Raw genomic sequence first — 17,762 nt, 5'->3', positions numbered from 1 at the left:
TAAAAAAGGAAATGAGTCTAATATGTTGGGACATCCCAAAAAGGAAAGTTGGTCTAATACCTTGGGACGGAGGGAGTATAATGTTAAATTAATTATAATTACCAATTAAATAATAAGTTAGCAATAGATCACTCCCCTTCCCAACAAATTATTTTGCTTACACTACATGCCTCATAATATCCAATAAAATGACCAATTTAGTTTTATTAAAAATGAAAATAATAAAATAACATCAACGTTAGTGACCGTTCCGTAATTGCCTGAACCGAGAAGTTGAAGAAAGGAGGGAAAATTTATAAACCCTAGAAACCCTGTTTGTTTCCACTAGAACTGCAAAACTTGTTGACAATCTTCACAAATTGGATTGGTGGTTGCTCTGAGATAGTTCCTCATGGACATCTCTAATTTAGAAGATGCTTGCCGCCTCACTTAGCTGTTTACTGATAGAAAATAAGAGATATTCCCCTTAATTTTTGTAGCTCTCTTCAACCGGAATCGAAAATGTCTCGGCTTCTTCGAAACGCTTCTTCTCTCAGGCGCTGTTTGTTTTCTCAGTTGCAGGTTTACTTTAGCTCTTACATATGTAGTTTTCACTTCAATTTATCCGCCCTTAACTGTTGCTTCATTTTTTCTAGTTGTAGGAGAGTGAATTTGATTGGAGGAAATGGTAGTAAAACATTGTTTGAGCGCTCTCTGTTTATGCATGTTGGATGTCTGGCTTACAATTTCTACCATTCCTATTTCTTTTCTCACTTAAATATTTACTGCATATGCCCGAAAGCGCACGTGCATCTCAGAATCATGAGCCCGGAATCTGTTTTTTAATTCAAATATCCTTTTTTCGCCTTCTCTTGCGGGAATGAGAAGAACCTAGTTATTACCAGGAATATGGAATTCCTTGAATGCTTTATTTTTACTTTTACTGATGTTGTTTATTGTCTTGTTTGTATTTGTTTATCTTTACGGGTATTTGTGGAGGAATTGGATAATAATAACTTTTGCAAGATCGAACATTTAACGGTGCTGATATTGGTTTGCAGGGAGATAGGAGAGGATCACTGGAAACTTCTACTCAGCTATGTTACTTTGCCACTAAAGGTACTGAAAGTATCCTGAGATGTTCCCTCCCTGAATTTGACTCATTATCATAACTTGCATGATACCTCATTTGGTTAATATGCCTAACATTTAGTTCTTGAGTAGAGAGTAGAATGTATATTTTGGTCCATCAATTTTTTTTGGGTTAAGGGCCATTAAGGTCTTATGTGTCGGTCATTTTCTGAAAGAACATTCAGTCACGAAGTAGTACTGTAATATTACTATATTTTCTATTGTACGTTGAATAGAGTATGGTGACTCTAGTAATGTAATAATGCACTTTATTGAGCATTGTGTTTATTTTGCCAATAGTCTTTGCTGCTTTCATGTATATTCATATATACCATGGACTCTAGTTAGACAATTGGATCACCAAATATATTAACTTCCACTGCTCCACATCTGTATCTTATTGTGCATATAACCTGAATGGTTCCATCTTTCTCATGGCTTTGTATCGGGTTTGTATTGATAAGGATGAGTTTTGCATTAATGCTTGCACTATGAGGATTTTGTCTCTGATTTATCCTTGCCTTTTCCTAGGTTACATTTGCTGTTTTCCTTCTCAAAGCTTTTATAGTTGGGGTTTCTTCCTCTTATGTTTGAAAGTTTCATGAGTAATAATTCCTTATGTCTAAAGGTAGAAGGAAATCAAAAGCAAATTCAAGTGATCCTGGCGAAGAGAATATGTCAAAGAAAGATTTAGCTCTAAAGCTAGCTCTGGATCAGATAACATCGTCATTTGGACAAGGATCCATTATGTGGCTTGGCCGCTCAGAGTCTTATAGACACACTCCAGTGGTATCCACTGGGTCATTTACTTTGGATATGGCACTGGGAATAGGAGGACTACCAAAGGTATCATATAGTATAAGAAAACTCTAGATTATTTTATAATTCATTATACACTTTCATATGTTATTTTGTGAGACTTGCAGAATTTAAATTCATAAGAGGCATTGTCATATATGTATCTTCCTAAACATATACATTGTCATGTCTGGCACAATAAACTTAACATAACGCATTAAACTTAGATTTTGAATCCTGGCCAATTATAAGATGGTCACTGGTTGAGAAACTTTGCTGGTATATTCTTTGGGCTTGTCAATGAATATGCAACCAATCATATCATTTTAAGCTTCCTTGATGCATACTTATCATGATACCATTTACCTTCCCAAACACATTCTTAAATTATTTATCTAGATATTAGTAATAACTTTTCCTTCTAGTTTCACCCTCCCTATGTATATGCGGTGTGCTCACAGGTAGGGGCTTATTTATATGGTTCACTCCCTATCAGTGGCGGACGCAGAAATGAACGTGAGTAGGGGCTAAATTTTCAAAATTTACCTTATAAATAAATTTGTATGTAGTTTGGATTATTAATAGGGGCTTTTATATAATATGTATAAATATGAATAAATTTTAGAACTTTATTGTAGAAAAAAGTTAAAAAAATGAATTCATTTGGGGCTAAAGCCCCTCCCCCATTGTATGTAGGTCCGCCAGTGCTCCCTATCAGCTGATTTTAAAGTACACATAATCAAAGTTGTTCTCATTTGATTGTTTTATTAAATAGCAATGTGGTGTATCTATATATCTGGAGTTATAACAGAACGGAGTTCTATCAGGGACGTGTTGTGGAGATATATGGCCCAGAAGCTTCTGGGAAAACAACCCTCGCTTTGCATGTGATCGCGGAGGCACAAAAACAAGGAGGTTAGTTTTATAGTAATATTTTATGAAAATGAAAAATTGTTCTCAACCAATATTCTTCATATACATCAGTTTCATATAGGCATGTCCGTGACATATTTTTGCACTATATCTATATATTGAACTAATTTATTTATCCCATATCAGGCTGTACAGGTGTTAGGATATCATTATTATGGTGACGTGTTCTGAGATATAACATGGCTTGTATCTTATTCATTTGCTTTATCTGGATTTGTTCTTTGGCTGTCATATAAAAATTTGTGATGTTGTCCATTAAAACCTTGTTTAATACTATTACATTTCAAGAAATTTCCAATTGATTATGTGGTAGGTACTTAAATCATGAAGGGGTCACTGAATGTTTATTTAACACCGTATTGCTTCTGAGCTCACAATTCTCTTGAAGATTCTATTTTTATTTATCAAAATTGAAAACTAAGATGTTTAAACATTAAAAAACTAACATGCTTAAACAAGCACCCAAGTGTCAAGGCATGTATGATTGTCTTGCTAAGGGATTTCAGAATACAAATGTGATACGTCTTGGGAAATTATAGAGAACTTTTGACTTGATGTTACTCTATGTCTAATGATGATGTTACTCACATAAATTTTAACGTGACGCTAGTCATGTCTAATGAACTTGATTAGCTTATAAAACTAAATTTTGTTGCCAACATGAGTGCTAACTAATTGAATAGAAAGTACCCAACACTAATGAATTAGTTGGCTAAGTTTACGTCTCAATTTTAATTACAAAGTATTGACACTTGAGAGTTTAGATAGGGATGTGATTCATGTGAACCACATCTAAATGATTTTTTTTTGTTAACTTCTTGTTTTTCTTAATCAGTAGGATAGCTTCAATTCTTCTGCTTCATCGTAAAAAATCAAGTTTTCCCTTTATTGATAGTTTAAATATGGGGAATTATCACTTTAAACCCCAAATTATACCCACCTTATCAAAATCGTCCCGAACTATAAGAAATACTCCGTACTAATTAAAACCCAGACTATCGGTATTGTATTAAAAATACCTTGTCAAATTTTCAGCTTCCTGAATTTCGACGTAGCTCATCGGATGCCACTGTGAAAATTTTATTTTTATTTTAAATGATATGACCCAAAACTTCATAGTTACGTGCTCCAATACTTAAAATGATAATGAGGTACGTTAAGGTTTAGAGTCAAAAAATGGATGCATGATGTTTTTGACACAATGTTGATAGGTTGGGGTACAGGTCGAGACATTTTTGAGAGGTACTCAGCTATTTTTATTTACGTCAAATTTTGAGATAAATTAAAGAATGAGGGTTGTATAAGGCAGAAAATGTTCTCTGTGATGCAAGCTACAGAATACAAGTACATGCTTGAAATTTGTGATGAGCTTATTAATAAACAATAATTTATGAACACATATTAGTGCAACTTTCTTCTTTTCATATTACTTTGTTTACAGTATTTATACTTCTAATTTCTTTGTTATATACAGGCTACTGTGTTTTCGTTGATGCTGAGCATGCTCTTGATCCAACGTTGGCTGAGACTATTGGTGTAGACACCAAAAATTTGCTTCTGTCCCAACCAGATTCTGGTGAGCAGGCTCTCAGTTTGGTGGATACCTTAATCCGAAGTGGTTCTGTCGACGTTGTCGTTGTTGATAGTGTAAGACGAATGGTTTCTGCATGTCTTTGTCATGAGCTAAGGGGATTGACAATTTGGCATACTTATTTTTTATTTACAATTTCTCCTTGCAGGTAGCTGCTTTGGTCCCTAAAGGCGAACTTGATGGTGAAATGGGGGATGCACACATGGCAATGCAAGCTAGACTTATGAGTCAAGCACTTCGGAAATTGAGCCACTCACTATCTCTTTCGCAGACAATCTTAGTTTTTACAAATCAGGCATTATTCTGATGCATTGAGTGATTTTTTTTTGGATATTTTGCATAGCTGCCCTACTTTATTGCCTAGTTAATATTGTATGTTGTGCTATTTTCTCTAAATTTTCATGGCAACGTGAATTTTTTTAGGGATTGCTTAAAGGGAAAGCTCATGTAGTTGATTTTTTTCCTGATTAGTTACAATTAATTTTAGGTTCGAGCAAAGCTTTCTATTACTGGATTTGGCGGTCCAACCGAAGTTACTTGTGGTGGAAATGCCCTGAAATTTTATGCTTCTGTACGCCTCAATATCAGGAGAATAGGGATGGTTAAGAGGGGAGAAGAGGTATGGATCTCTCATATTTCTCATACACAAACTCGCCTAGTTAACTTGATCTAACAGTTTCAGTTGCACTTAATAAATTTATGGTCTGATTTTTCTTCGTAGGTGCTTGGTTATAGTATTACTTTTGGAAAATCTCAAATCTGAAAATATGTGGCTGGTATTTCTGTGCATGCTGAGTCTAATAACCTTACAGCTTGCGTTTAATGACTACCAAAGTGCAACACAATCTTCACTATGGTTAATGAATTGTACTCCCAATGCTTGGAATTTGTTGGACTTGGATGAACTTTGTTGACACTGCCCATAGGTTCCAGGGTTATCATACTTCATCTTGAATGCTTTAAATCTAATTGCGAAATGCATAGGACTATATATCTGTGCATTTGTACTCATGACTCTCGTAATGATTTTTATAAAAACACTTGTAATCTCCCGAATTATACAGAAAGTCAGAAACACCATGTCTATTAAGATATACCGATATATCTTGTAGAGAAAGCTGTCATGTGATATTGGTGTGTTTTTATAAAGTTGGGACTCTATGCTTACTTGCAGTTAAATCTTGTGAAGTAGTACATTTTTTTACATCTTTGGTGAATAATGAAAAATAGTGTATGTATTTGTAGTGATTCCTTAATTGTAATGCAGACTATAGGAAGCCAAGTTGCTGTCAAGATCGTGAAGAACAAACATGCGCCTCCATTTAGAACTGCACAATTTGAGCTTGAGTTTGGGAAAGGGATTTCTCGAGAGGCTGAGCTTATAGAGTTGGGAAGCAAATATAACCTGATCACAAAAACTGGCGTAGCACACTATCATATAAATGATCAGGTTATTCATGGGAAGGATGCTTTCAAGATATACCTGTCTGAAAATGTAAGTGTGAGAGATGAACTCATGGAGAACCTAAGACAGAAGATTACAGATGGTGAACAAGAGAGTGAAAAGTTTGTTGAGGACGTTCCTGCATCTGAAATGACCGACGAGGAAGCTATAGCTGCTGCTGAGGCATAAATACTGATGGCCAAGATATACTTTGGCATAGTACTCTTCAGAGTGAGAGCTGCTTTCATGAAGAAATTTTGCACATTGACAGAAAATCGACGGGACAATTCATGGCTCATTCTATTTCTTTTTTCCAGTCTTCAGTAGTACGAGCAGTAGTAAACCTCTTGAAACTGCAGCCTTGCAAGTAAATTGCCCTTCGCATGCATACAGGTCAGTGGAGCATGGAAATTTTGTGATCTATTTCACCTTGCTAATTTTGTGATCTTATTGTAAATAAGATTTCTTTCAATGTATTCAACAATGGCGATGTGTGAGGTGCCTGCTACTGCACATTTTGTCCATATTGAGTCATTGTTTGTTTCGTTCCGGTAAAATGATTGAGCGCCATTTAAACACCTTTCGCTGTGGTCCTAACTAAATCAACAAATTTTTGTATATCTGATGTCTGGATTCTAGCAAATCATTATTAAGCTTGAACAGATGCATTATATTAACGAACTTTTTGATTAATTATTCGACTATTTTGCTTTCTAGTATCACATGGGCTAAGATTGGTTATATATATATGTGAACGGAATGAAGCTGATTGTATGATTTCAGCCAAAGGATGCGTTTGAGTCATGTTGAATTCAATGGTTACTTTAACATTTTTTCAATTTTTATATATTTTTATTCATCAACACAAAGTATTTTCAATATCAGATCATCAATAAGATGTCACTCAAGTAATCAATTTCATCATTCGCATTTTCATGATTTTGATTGTATATGTATAACTGTTCATTTTACTATTTGAAATTGTCATGTTAAACCTTCACCTACCTTTTGGATAATAAATGTAAACACTTACCAGAGCTACAGAGAAAAATGTTGTAATTTTCTTATAGGAAAATGATCAATACAAAAATACATCTCAATACAAAATCCAGACCAAATTCTGACCATGAGATTTGACAATCTAATGGTCAATAATTAAAGAAAAACACGGAGGGTCATTCATATTATAAAATTTGGGTTTGAGGTCATGTTAAGATCATTTTATGTCATCCTTATTATAATGACATAAAAATAAGCTTACGATGACCTAAAAATGACCTATGTATGCTTGGTTCTGTATTTTTATATTAAGAATGAGTTTTACATAGATCAAAACCCTACCCTGCGTAACACCAAGAAATAAATATATTAATGGAGCACGAACCACCTTTCTTTCATTTAATTGTTTACCCGAATTTCTCCAAGCGGACGTTAATTACATACATCAAATTAAAGCTAATCTCACACTCTCTCTCCTAAAATTATTTTAAACTTTTAATTTTACAATTATCTTAATTTAAATTATTTTTTCATAAGATATAATATTAAATTAAAAGTAATTTTATGAGGATGGTATTGGTAACGATATACTAATTGAAATGAGTTCACATTGAATTTTATGATAATGATATCACAAAATTTCTCAATTTTGTTAAAATGGATATTATCTCATTATCATGTTGTGGCCCAGTTAACAAGGTATCCTATTTTGGGCTGAAAATAAAAGGTATGCTAATGAAAACGAAAATTTGGTATAAAGTGGCATCATCTTTAGTACAGGGTGTAGATGTGCTGTGCATTAACTCATTGCATATACAACAAAACAAGAGGATCTTTCAAAAACTGCTTAGTGCTTGCAGGTAGATATTCTAACAGAATGAGAGATAATCTTCATCCACAATAAGTGTCTTAAGTTGACTTGGCACAGATTATAATGGAAAGTGGGTATTAATTTTAAAATAAAATGAGTTAAATGAGTTAGTGTAGTATGATTACTATTTTTATATATTAATTTTAAAATAAAACACGAGTGAAATAAATTAGTGGAATGTGAGTTGATTACTAAAAGTAGTCACTTAATTATGGACTAATGAAAAAGAAAACTTGAGACACTTAATCGTGGACTGAGAGAGTACAATTGCTTTTTCTTATTTTATTATCTTTTTACTTAACCATTTTATTTCTTGATCCCCATGACTTCAGGGAAAAATGCAAAATTAGCAACCATCCCGGCCAGTTATCTAATATACATGGGCGGACATAGAAACAAGTATTGACAGAGGCTATGTTTCCTAAATTTTATTTGAATTATATTCTTTTAGATAATTAAGATGATAGATAGTGGCTTTGCATAATAATTTACACTAAAATTTGAAAATATATAGTAATAAAATCTTTATAGAAGAAAAATGTTTAAAACATATTTTTAATGAGGGCTTAACTTCTTTTTAGTTCCACTTGGTGCGCCCATGCTACTATATAGTAGGAGTACTAGTAAATACTGAAATTGGTGGGACCAGGCCCATGGTCCTTATGTGGCTTCATCACTACCAACAATAAAATGAAACGTCTCTATTAACAATAAAATGAGAGTGTATATTTTTTTCGGATCAGTAGAACAGAGTTAACATTTTCGTATTTTTCAAAGTACTACTAGTAGTTATTTATTAAGATACATAGTTACACCAAAAGTAAAATACAGTATCATTATTATTATCATTATCATTTCAACTCAATATCATTATTAATGAAAAGTTAACAGCCAATAGTATAATTTTCATTTCATCATATCTCTCCTGTCATTTGTTACGAAATATATTACTCCGTATCTATTAAAAGTAAATCACAATATCAGTATTACGTGTTAAGTAGAGAAAATAAAACAAGAAAAATGGGATAGACAAAAAGAAAATGAATCGTCATCGTTGGGATAGAGCAAGTCTTTAATTAATAATTATCATGCTGAGCCATAGATAAGAAAGTATGCTATTTTGTCATCTTTGTGCTGTGCTGTGCATTAACTCCATTGCTTGCATGAACATATATAAAGAGAAAGAGAAAGAGAGAGAGAGAGAGCTTCCTTCTACATTTCTTCTCCTTTCTCTTTTCAAAACCATTTTAAGTGCTTTGCTTGTTGCTATAATGGATATCACTGCTAATCATTCAGCAGCTACGCAGCAGAAGCTATCGTTCCCGAACAAGCATGGCAAGAAACTTGTTGGCATACTCCACGACACCGGCTCTCCACACCTCGTAATTCTCTGCCATGGTTGTCGATCCTCAAAGGTACACCGATTGCTTGAATCTTGTATCTTCATTACAACAAATATTCCATTGTGCATTTCAGTATTTAAATCCAGTTGGTTCTGTTATTTTCATTGTTTTTGTTGTGACAACTATAATTTGATTTTGTTGATTCAATTCATATCATGCCTACTTTCTTATGCAGAATGACAAGATCTTGGTCAGTATTGCTGCTGCTCTAGAAAATGAAGGAATCAGCGCTTTTCGCTTGGATTTCTCCGGAAATGGGTATGATTCTCAGAAAATGATGCATTGATGTGTAGTGAAAAGAATAAACTTCTATGATTGTTTGATCATAGCATAGCTATTATACATATGGTTTTAAGTCTTTTGTGTTTTTTTTTTTTTAAATTTTCATGTACATGCTCTTCTTGATATGTTTAGTGTAAATTGGTATATGCATTGAACTTGTTATTTGCTAACCATCCAATTCTTCTGTGATTCTCTGTTTCATTACTAGATTTTATGTTTTGAGTTGATTAATTTGCAGGGAAAGTGAAGGTGATCTCCAGTTGGGTAGCTACTCAAAAGAGGTTGAAGACATAAGATCTGCGGTTGAGTATTTCACTGGTTCAAAGCGCTCCCCAATTGCAGTTCTTGGTCATAGTAAAGGTATGCCGAGTGGTTAGATCTAAATATCTTGTAGAGCATAACAACCATCATAAATGTTGAAGATGACCGTGAACTACTGAACTTCCTCTCGTAATCCTATAGATGGATGAGAGAGTCATCTTCGACAGTCATCAGAAACGTATGATTGTGCTGACTTTCTCAATTCTATGTTATCCAAGTTGTTTCAATTGCCAAAATCAAACCAAGTTTATAAAGATTCTCTTAGCATTATTTGAGGATTTGTTCTTTAATCCTAGTTTAGGACAGTATCAACCATATGCCTCTTTTGAGGACTATTAGGCCTATTCGAAGGATAGGCCTAATAGTCTTCCTTTGAGATTGTCTTTCCTCGTTGTTCATAGCTCTTATTATTATTCATTTTGCTTAGTATGTCATTTTTTCATTGCACGATGATTTTTTTTCCGACTTTGCAGGTGGGGATGCCGTCATTCTGTATGCATGCAAGTATCACGATTTACCTGTCATGGTAAATCTTTCTAGTCCTTGTTTTCTCAAAAGTGGAATGGAGGAAGTGTTTGGTAAAGATATCTGGGACAAACTCAAGAAGGATGGATCTGTGGATGCAAATTCTAAGACAGGTTGTTTAATCTTTCTGGTTGTTATAAATGAGCCTAATTGATGGTTGGATGTAAACTTTCATTCATTCCTAGTTTTCATTTCCATTTTGGGATTTCATTAACTAATATTGTAACATGTGAATTTGAATACCGTCTCCCAGAAGAAAGCGTGGCAGAGGGACTCAATACAGACATCAGTGTCACTCTCGTTCCAATTGACGCGAACTGCAGGTAAGCGTGATGCTAATTTCACCGGAGAAATTTGGAATACGTAAAGATGTTTGTAAGTAAATGTGATGATTTCTTCTAAGAGCAGCTGTTTAGTTGTATATAAATGAGGCCCACCCTAACAACATGTAGTTTTTATCTATGTTCAAGAATCTTTAAAAAACAGTTTTGGTTTTCCATTGTTTTCCAATTCTTAAGGAATATAGCAATGGCTCTAACTTGTGAAATGTGAATCAAGGGTGCTGACAGTGCACGGGGATGCTGATGATGTTATCCCGGTTGAGAGAGCAAAAGAGTTCGCCAAGATGGTACGTAACCACCAGCTGATAATCATACCAGGAGCCAATCATGGGTACACTTCACAGCACGAAGAGATGGTCGCAGCGGTTTTGCCTTTCCTAAAAGAATGCATGAGCCGCCCCTCTGCTTAGGTATGATGATATCTTGATCTTACGTGCTTCAAAAGTTGTTCTTGATTTTTTTCTGCTAATTTACCTTAGATTTGGTGCTTGATATTAGGTTGATCATGTGGAGGGTGGAGTGCAGTGACTGATCCAAAAGTGCAATGAACAAGTCCTGCTAATGAATAATGCACCATCCTTTATTTTTGTTTGCTTGCTTTCATGAAAAGACTTGTGCAAGTTTGAACTTTATAAATTTCAAGACAAGAGGTTTATGATGTATGTTTGTGGTTGTTTACAATCTATCAACATTTCTTAATAAAACCTCTGCTTTTCAATGTGTCTTAATATTTTTCTTGTCCAATTATGCATATTTATTGTTTTCGAGATTGGCTCGGCACTTGATTACTCGAGTTTGATCTCGGTCCGTGTTTAGCTCGTGTGATACACACGAGAATATTATATTAGGCCTTGGGCTTGAGCTTGACTCGTCTGATATTCAAATAAATGGTCTCTCTCTCTCTGAACATCCAAATGATCTTCTAGTCAGTAGTGATAGCCATGCATGATGCATCTAATGTCATAAGTTTCTAATCACGGTATGAGAGTACTATTTTGAGACAATAATTATGGGATAACAAATTTTTTTAATCAACATAGAGCAAGGGCTATAATCAATATCGAACTAATTTCTAGTGCCGAAGCATCGAACCCTTCATTTCTAGTTTGTTTTAGTTAATTTTAGAACACTGTTAAATAACACGGAGTTCATTTTTAGTCTGTTTTAGTTTATTTTTACAGAGTCCAAACAGTCTTTAAATGAACTCTGTGCTATCTAAATAAACTCCTTGTTGGTTAGAACTAGGAAATAGTTGTGCATATATTACAACCCGCAAGGAGCAAAGTAAAAACCACACGTCTCAAGATACTTGCATGATAGATTTAATATACTTCTCACGTAACCTTTTTAATGACAATACTCGCAGAATATTAAAATACGTTTCGCACAATCTTTACAACGACAAATCAACAATACTTGCAGATATTAGGCTAAATTTCAGTAGCAATTACAATTAGCATGTGGCTCACGCAAGCTTCACAAAAATAATGCTAAGAAAACAAGTGTATTTATGACAATAACTGATTTGATTCCGTGTGTGTAACTGATTTTGTTTGTGTGGGAACGGAATGAAAGATTAAATTTTCAGCATCATTGTTTTCATTTTTTTGGAAATGTTTTCACACTTACCAGTATATAGTTGTTAACTCATATTCACAGAAAAAGTAATGGAAATTAAATGCAATTTCAGATTAGTAGTAGTATTTTTTTTAATATTATAAGCACGGAATATAGATAGCTAGAGTACTATGATTTAAATTTGAGTACACATGCAAATTTTATTAAAATTGATGCATGAATATTTCGTTGTAGAGTACACAAATATTTTTAAAACGACTCTCTATATATAATAAAATATTTAGGTTTACATCTATTTCGAAAAGACAATTAGCACACAAATAATTTAAAATGACTATTCATAATAAAATATTCTGGTTTCCATAATACATCGTCTTTTCAAATGCATTAATATCAATAAAATTTGCACGCAACATAATTTTATTTGCAAAAACAATATTACTAGTAGTAGTATTATGTAAAAAGGGTTATATATATTATATACATATGGATAATGGTTATTAAATCATGAAATATGGTGAAATTTTGGTCAGTTGGATTAATAACTTACAAATTTTCATTTTTTCGTTGAATAAATCATGTTAAAAATGATGATATTTCAAAGAAATAAGATCATAAAGGATAATAAAAATATTTATTTTAATAAAACATATGAGTTTGAGTGTCATCATTGATTAGGATTTGATAAGCTTCATGATAGAGTCATATAGATAAGTACTAATCATGTAGTATATTTGTAGCACAACATGTTGCTGTGCTGTGCATTAACTCCAGTCAGAATCTTTCAAAACTTGTTAAGAGATTGCGTCATTTCGTGAAGATATTTAATGCAAAAGAGAGTAGTATCTTGCTTGTACAGTTTTTGGTTTCTTTTCCTTTCTCTTAATCATAGTATTTCTTTGCTGATTGCGACAATGGATATGAACTGCACAGTTACGCAGCAGAAGCTATCGATCCGCAACAAGCATGGAGAGAAACTCGTTGGCACATTGCACGATACTGCCTCTCCTCAGCTCGTTCTTCTCTGCCATGGTTTTCGATCCTCGAAGGTAAACCAATTGCTTTCATTCACTTCTAATTGCCACTTTCAAGCTAACTAGTAACAACAACTTATGCATTTACTCAGTTTTAGTATTTGAACCTCTGTTTTCTCTCATTTTCATTCACTTCTTTTTGGAAGCTGTAATTTTATTATTTGTAACACTTCAATTCATATCATAGCATGCTCACTTTCTTACGCAGAACGACGAGATCTTGCTGAGTATCGCTGCTGCTTTAGAAAAAGCAGGAATCAGTGCTTTTCGCTTGGATTTCTCCGGAAACGGGTATGTATGATTCTCACAAACTGATATATTAAACAGTATTTTCTGTAATGAAAGAATAAATTTAATCATTTTTTGACTACAATCATTAGTAAATGCATTTGACTTGTTATGTGATTTTTTGTTACATTTGTAGATTTCATGTTTTGAGTTGATTAATTTGCAGGGAAAGTGAAGGTACTTTCCAGTTTGGAAACTACTCAAAGGAGGTTGAAGACATAAGATCTGTGGTTGAGTACTTCATTGGATCAAACCGCTCTCCAATTGCAATTGTTGGTCACAGTAAAGGTATGCCCAGTATTTATATCTAAAGTGATTTTCCATGTTTGATCATTTGTTTCCTCGTTTATTTTTATAAGTGATTTATCTTTGCAGGTGGGGATGGTGTCATTCTGTATGCATCCAAATATCACGATATACCTGCCGTAGTAAATCTTTCCAATCCTATTGATCTCAGAAGAGGAATGGAGGACCGGTTTGGTGAAGATATCTTCGACAGACTCAAGAAGGATGGATATGTGGATGTTGAATCCAAGACAGGTAATTGTTTAGTCTTTCTGGTTGCATATAAATGTCCCAATTGTAGATGCTATAATGAGTCAAAATGACATGGTTGGCTTGTATCGTCTCATACCACTCCTGGTACAGATGAACACAGAAACGATATGGTGTCTTCTAGCCTTCCTATTAGCAGAGTTCACATAATGAGAACTAAATCTAATCCTTTTAACAGATGATTTTGTGTACCGTCTCACTCAAGAAAGCATGACGGAGCGACTCAATACAGACATGCGTGAAGCCTGCCTTTCACTTGATGCGAACTGCAGGTAAGCATGATGCTAAATTCATCTAAAAGTAGAGTATTTTTTCTATTTCATGATTGTATGTTAAGATATTTCTAAATTTTAATTTGTAAATAAATGAGGCTCACACTAACAATTTAGTTGTAAAGAAACAGTTTTAGTTTTCCAGACACTAATGGTAACAAAATATTGAAATGGCTCTAATTATGTGAATCAAGGGTGCTGACAGTGCACGGGACAGCCGATGAGGTTATCCCGGTTGGAGATGCATATGAGTTCGCCAAGGTGATACGAAACCATCAGCTGATAATCATACCGGGAGCCAATCACGGATTCTCTTCACATCAAGAAGAGATGGTCTCAGCTGTTCTGCCTTTCCTTAAGGATTGCATGAGCCGCGCCTCCACTCAGGTATGTCGATCTCTTGATCTTACGTGCTTCAAAAGTTGTTCTTGATTTTTATTGCTCTTTTACCTTATATTTGCTGCTTGATATTAGGTTGATCATGTGGAGGGTGGAGTGCAATGACTGATTGAAAAATGCAATGATCAAATCCTCCTAAATAATAGTGCACCATCCTTTGTTCTTGTGAAAAGACTTGGGCAAGTTTGAACTTTCTAAATTTCAAGACAAGAGGTTTAAGATGCATATTTGTGGTTGTTTACAAACTACTGTCAACATTTCCCAATCAAATCTCTGCTTTTTTGATTTGTTGGTTTGAGTTTGATCACTTGAGGTTCTATATTGATGTCTGAGGCTTGCTCGCCACTTAGTTACCCGAGCTTGATCTATTTGAGCTTCGGGTCATGTGATAATATTGTCTTTGAATTGAGCTTGAGCTCGACTTGTCTGATATTCGTGTATGTATATGGTGTTCGAGCTCGAGCTAGCTAATAGCTTGTGAAAGGCTTGAGAAATATTCAAAATGTCCTCTTGATCACATGTTACTAGAACTCAATTGAAGGTTTGAGTCAAGGCTCGTGTATGAGCTCGATTGAATGAAGGTTCGAGCTTTGAATATATTCGCAAGGCTAGTGGTCTGAGCAACATCAGGCTCGAGCTTGGCTCGAATAATCATCACGTTCGAAAACAAGCTCAAACTGGGATTGTTCACTATCAAATCGAACTTTGAACGGGCTGTTTTCAGGGAAGCCTATTCATTTACAACCTAACTAAAGAGTTGGTTAAATTTTACTTCAATAAAGTAGAAAATGATTCAGTGGAATTGTACTACGGAGTAATATAAATGAAATTATTAATTATTAAAAAGGTGAACTAAATTGTGGTTGAAAATGAGGCTGAATGGAGCTCAGATGTTATGATTAGGATGAGTAAAAACTTGTACGTATAAATTAAAAATTAGAGTTTGGCTGAAATAGGTTATACACGCCCTAAATTTCATTTTTTCAATGAAAAAGTAAATTATCCCAAAAACAAATGTCATTAAAAATTCAAATAACATTTTGTCAAACATTAAAATAACACTGTTCATTATAAAAGAAAAGGTACTAAAGAATTGGGCATTTAGGTAGAGATTTAACCATCTGAATTTAATAAAACATAAGCTTCAAGTGACTGATGTTTTGAGCGATGGAGTATTTTTACTCTCTTATCTTAAAAACAGAAATGAAATCATCATTTATCGCACAATGTTTACAGTTACATTCCACCATCGCATATTTCACAACAATTTATACATGAATGGGAAATTGAATTATGTCAACGAAACAATATTTATAGTTTCAAATTGCTAGGCCCTTCGTGTTTGTTGCTTGCTTTGGATGCAAATAAATTGACCATTTATGAATTCTACTATTGCGATCTACTCTCTCCGTCCAACTCAAGATGACCACATTCTTAAGTGATACATGATTTAAGAAAGTGTTGTCAAGTATAATAAAGTAGAAAGGAAAAAGATAGTTGAATATTAGAATGAAGAGAGAGGAGAGAAAAGATTATTTATAAAATTGAAAAATGGTCATCTTGAATAAGACTAACAAAAAAGGAAGCAATGAATGTATATGGCACCTTGTGATGAATGTATATGGACACCTTCTGCGGCCTGAGGCAGATCTAGGATTTTTTTTTTTTTTTTATCTAGGATTGTGACAAATAATTAGGGAAGGATCGCCTGCTGTGGTTAAAACCACAGCACCCCGTTGTGCCACAAAATGCAATAGTTACCTAATGAAACGACAACAACAACATTTAATATTCAATTAGTATTCAATCATCCCACTACTCCCTCCCAGCCACCCCCTACGGCCCAACCCATACCCCACGTTTTCTTTAATTCATTTATATTTTGTTTGAGCATATACATAATTCTTTAACTCTGTTTCATGATTTCTTTGTTATACAGTAGTATTTTGTTTTTTCTAATTTTTTAGTTATTAGTCATTTTGATATTTAAAAGAAAAAAAAAGTGTATGTTGTGGTTTGACAGAAATGTACTTCTTTTCCTTAATATTTTTATTCTTTTTTTTGGTATATTTTTATTTGTTTATTTAATAAAAATACTTTAAATTTAATTATCAAAATGAAAAAATTAAAATATATAGCCAAAAAGTTACTTACTTTTAAATCAAATGCATATTATTGAAACTCAATCATGGTATACTAAATTTATAAAAATAATTAATAAATACGAGATATTAAGAAAATGATTACAAAGGATTCAATGGCATTTTTAGTGTAACAAATAAATAAATTAATGTGAATGAATTCAATAAGAAATATAATTAAAAATAAAAATATGAAAAGAATTCAATACAATTCGTTACCTAAAAAAATAAATGAATTAATAGAAATATTTCATGCCAAGTTTCCTACCAATGATTAAAAGAATAAAGTTAAATGGAGATTAAATGAATTTACATCCAAACAACAATGTTTAAAAGAAAAAGTGGGGTATGGGTAGGGCCGGAGGGGGTGGGCTGGGAGGGGGTAATGGGATGATTGAATACTAATTGAATATTAAATGTTGTTGTTGCCGTTTCATTAGGAAACTATTGCGTTTTGTGGCACAGCATGGGGTGCTGTTGTTTTAACCACAGCAGGGGATCCTTTCCCAAAATAATTACAACAACTTTATTATGTTTTTTGAATTAAAACGTTTGCATTTTATTTTTTTCATTAAAAAGTTTAATCATATTTAAAAAGTGTTAAGTTTTAACCATCGAAAGTAGTTTTAAATTAGTGTGAAAAATATTTATGGTGAAGAGCTATCTTCAAATTTCACATCATAATGACTAAATTATTGGTCATTATATTAAAATATTTGAATGAAACTAAGATTATTTTTAAACAAAAGTTAACGAAACTAAGATTTAGTGATCAGTAATTTGGAATTTTAAATGAAAAACATGATTTCATTTACTTTTAAATAAAGATAATGAAATTAAAATTTAGTGATATTCATATATTTGCTCTGCTTTTTAG

The 17,762-nt window shown here is 33.4% G+C and overlaps 3 protein-coding genes across 3 annotated transcripts; all 3 read left to right on the top strand.

Moving 5' to 3' along the window:
- The first annotated feature begins 254 nt into the window (after positions 1-254).
- Positions 255-6,569, top strand: LOC125191208 (DNA repair protein recA homolog 3, mitochondrial-like). Its single transcript, XM_048088716.2, has 8 exons — positions 255-561; positions 1,041-1,098; positions 1,739-1,956; positions 2,736-2,823; positions 4,316-4,488; positions 4,581-4,727; positions 4,920-5,051; positions 5,700-6,569. Exons 1-8 carry the CDS (start codon positions 502-504, stop codon positions 6,063-6,065), a joined length of 1,242 nt encoding a protein of 413 aa, XP_047944673.1. The 5' UTR covers positions 255-501; the 3' UTR covers positions 6,066-6,569.
- Positions 6,570-8,962: 2,393 nt separating this feature from the next.
- LOC125186328 (uncharacterized) lies at positions 8,963-11,346 on the top strand. Its single transcript, XM_048082679.2, has 7 exons — positions 8,963-9,161; positions 9,325-9,407; positions 9,670-9,791; positions 10,226-10,390; positions 10,531-10,600; positions 10,836-11,028; positions 11,117-11,346. Exons 1-6 carry the CDS (start codon positions 9,018-9,020, stop codon positions 11,026-11,028), a joined length of 777 nt encoding a protein of 258 aa, XP_047938636.1. The 5' UTR covers positions 8,963-9,017; the 3' UTR covers positions 11,117-11,346.
- Positions 11,347-13,065: 1,719 nt separating this feature from the next.
- On the top strand, positions 13,066-15,174 carry LOC125186253 (putative uncharacterized protein YDL057W). The gene is made up of 7 exons (XM_048082604.2): positions 13,066-13,245; positions 13,439-13,521; positions 13,685-13,806; positions 13,894-14,058; positions 14,252-14,345; positions 14,540-14,732; positions 14,820-15,174. Exons 1-7 carry the CDS (start codon positions 13,111-13,113, stop codon positions 14,847-14,849), a joined length of 822 nt encoding a protein of 273 aa, XP_047938561.1. The 5' UTR covers positions 13,066-13,110; the 3' UTR covers positions 14,850-15,174.
- Positions 15,175-17,762: the final 2,588 nt, after the last annotated feature.

This window comes from Salvia hispanica, chromosome 5 (genome assembly GCF_029641045.1).
Source record: "Salvia hispanica isolate PSC_SH4W2 chromosome 5, Shi_PSC_v1, whole genome shotgun sequence".
NCBI classification, from domain to species: domain Eukaryota; kingdom Viridiplantae; phylum Streptophyta; class Magnoliopsida; order Lamiales; family Lamiaceae; genus Salvia; species Salvia hispanica.
Note: the sequence above shows the minus strand (reverse complement) of the source record. Positions and strands in the feature narration are given on the sequence as shown.